At 37.0% G+C, this 2,530-nt stretch overlaps 1 protein-coding gene across 1 annotated transcript in view; it reads right to left on the bottom strand.

The window, feature by feature from the left end:
• Positions 1 to 410: 410 nt before the first annotated feature.
• Positions 411 to 2,530, bottom strand: part of LOC306862761 (synaptogyrin-2-like) — a 3,375-nt gene continuing 1,255 nt past the window's right edge. Inside the window, exons 3-4 of the mRNA XM_079405738.1 lie at positions 1,900 to 2,033; positions 411 to 1,816 (exon numbers count right to left, since the gene is read on the bottom strand). Of these exons, the coding sequence (XP_079261864.1) occupies positions 1,622 to 1,816; positions 1,900 to 2,033 (329 nt within the window). The 3' untranslated portion in view covers positions 411 to 1,621. The remainder of the gene's footprint in view (positions 1,817 to 1,899; positions 2,034 to 2,530) is intronic.

Here is a 2,530-nt window from a genome sequence, read left to right on the forward strand (position 1 = left end):
TGAGCAATTTCAGTTTGTGATATATGCATATTAGCATAAATATACAGTCTCTGATGTAAAGCACAAAAAATAGTCCATGCTCCAATGTTATAGTAATTATACAGCCATGCAATACTTTGTATGCATTTACACAATATCCTGCAGACTCTGTGAGTTGTTATCTGATACTCAGCACAATCCATCATATATTCACCCTGATGAAACACGAATGGCTTACTTTCTTTTGCAGAACATACAAAAAAGATGATCATTTTGAATTTAAGAAACACTGTGAATAATACAGATTCAAACATACAGAAAAAACATCAATTTTTCTTTGCGTGTGAGTGTTTTGCAGTAGAAAGTAAATACACGAGGGTCTGAACTACCCCCCAAATCATTAGATTTCAAAAAGGAATCCACAAATCTTTGATATCTTTTAACATCGGAACGAATCAAGTGTTTATTGTGCAGCATTTCCTTACAAAACGAGAATGCTGCAATACCTGCTCTTACAAAAAATGTTGCAAAGTACATTAACAGAAAGAAAAAAACTGATTGTGTGTTATAACAGAACTGTGTAAAAGAAATGTCCCTACCTTCAACAAAACACAACCATATTGAAAATTGTTTCGACTTAGATTAATATTCATTTGAGTTTCTTCTTTTTTCATTTTAGGGAAATGAAGCAAACAGTAAAAGTGGTCTAAAATAGTCAATGCAGAAACACATTAATAGAAATTCATTTCAATTCTTAGAATTATAGGCACAATTTCAATAGTAAGAGGTAGAAATCTTGCAGTGAATTTGGCCTGACATAAAAGAACACATTTTAAAGGTAAACTGCTAGAAGTCGTCAACAATATGACATTATATGATTGTTTAACACTCAACGTTGCTTAAAGTTTACAAAAATAAGGCTTATTAACACAAAGCCTATTGTCTGTCGCTGCATGTTTACAGTAGTTTACGTATTCATTTCCTACCTCACAATCTCTATTCATCAGTTATCTATTCTAGCCTCAACAAGACTGAAGTTAGCAGTTAATAAAGTGCGAGGACACTTTTTTTTCTCCTCTCTTTCCTCATGTTATGCTGTATTTCTTCTTCTCTATTGCATTTCGTTGCCTTGTACCTACATGTGCAATGACAATAAATTGAATCCAATCCAATCCAATCCAATCCAATAAATCCATTTGGCAATAGATTAAGTGCATACTTTCCAAAAATGTGATCTATGGCAATGCAGTGCTTTTGAGGAATTACTCAATTGTGGTAATGTATTTGGCACAGAGAGTCTGTTCACTTTCTATTGTCTGCATATGAGGAATTTTGTTTTCGATGTCAGTTCTGTAGACTTTCATACATTATGTGATTGTGCATTCAAGACATGGAATAAAGTCAATTCCATCCGTTTCATGAATGTAAAAACTGCAGCTGGTGTTGAATCTGGATTACACTTAGGGTTATGTTAAAAATTTGCATCCAAAGAAAATAAAAATAAATAACTTTTTTTCAAACATAGTAGCAAAGCACACCAATCCCAGGTCACATTTTAAACTCTTATGGAAAAGGAAAAAGTTGAGCATATGAAACAGTCCACACAGGTGAGCCTCTCAGAAGCGTTAAAATGCCTTCACCCTCAGTACGTGGGAGGCTGATACCCTCCCTGTCCTGCAGGACTGGCGGCAAATGGGGACTGCTGGTAAGCCTCTGGAGCACCAGTATATGCTGAAGGGTACGGGGAAGTGTGGTCACTGGTTGGATCATTGTAGCCTAGGCCAACCTCGTCTATTCCTTGGCGGTATCGTTGTAATGCGAACATGGTAAGCAGAGCCTTGAGAAAAAAGCATGATACTTGTTTCAGTTTATCAAATATACAAGGAGACCGTCTGGAAACAGGAAGTGAGATGTGCTTACCCAGATGGCAGTGGAGAAGAAGGAAAAGGCCACCACAGCTCGACCTGCATCAGCTGGGACGGCTGTTTGAGTAGTGTGAGACCACTGATTGGCTAGGAGGCAGAAACACACAAACCACAGGAACGTCCACACTCCTGATGAGAAAGCAGAGAGAAACATCTGTCATTTACTCAACCCCAAACGAATTTTGTTCATCTTCAAAAACACACATCAAGATATTTTTTATAAAACCTGAGAAGTTTCTGTCTCTCCACTGAAATGACATGCAACCAAAACTTTTTCATAAAGACAAACTAATCCAAACAAATCATTTGTTCTAATGCCTGATGAATGCACATGCGATACCATATTTGATGCGCACGCGTTGATCGTAAAAAGTCAAATAAACCCCTGAATCTTTTCACCTGAGCTCTACTCTCTTTAATGTGAGATGTTATAATACTTCTCACAACTTTGACGTGTCACTGGAGATGTCCACATATAGTTGGCAAAAGTCATGGGTGCCAGCTCTCAAGGAACATAAATTTAGATCGCTTTGCAGTTGCATTCAGTGTGAACTGAGCTTTCGATGCTCACTAGGTTTTAGATCCAAGCAAATATGGTGCTTTTAGACACTGTGCTATAAATAAAT

The sequence above is a fragment of the Barbus barbus genome (genome assembly GCF_936440315.1).
Source record: "Barbus barbus genome assembly, chromosome: 4".
NCBI lineage: Eukaryota > Metazoa > Chordata > Actinopteri > Cypriniformes > Cyprinidae > Barbus > Barbus barbus.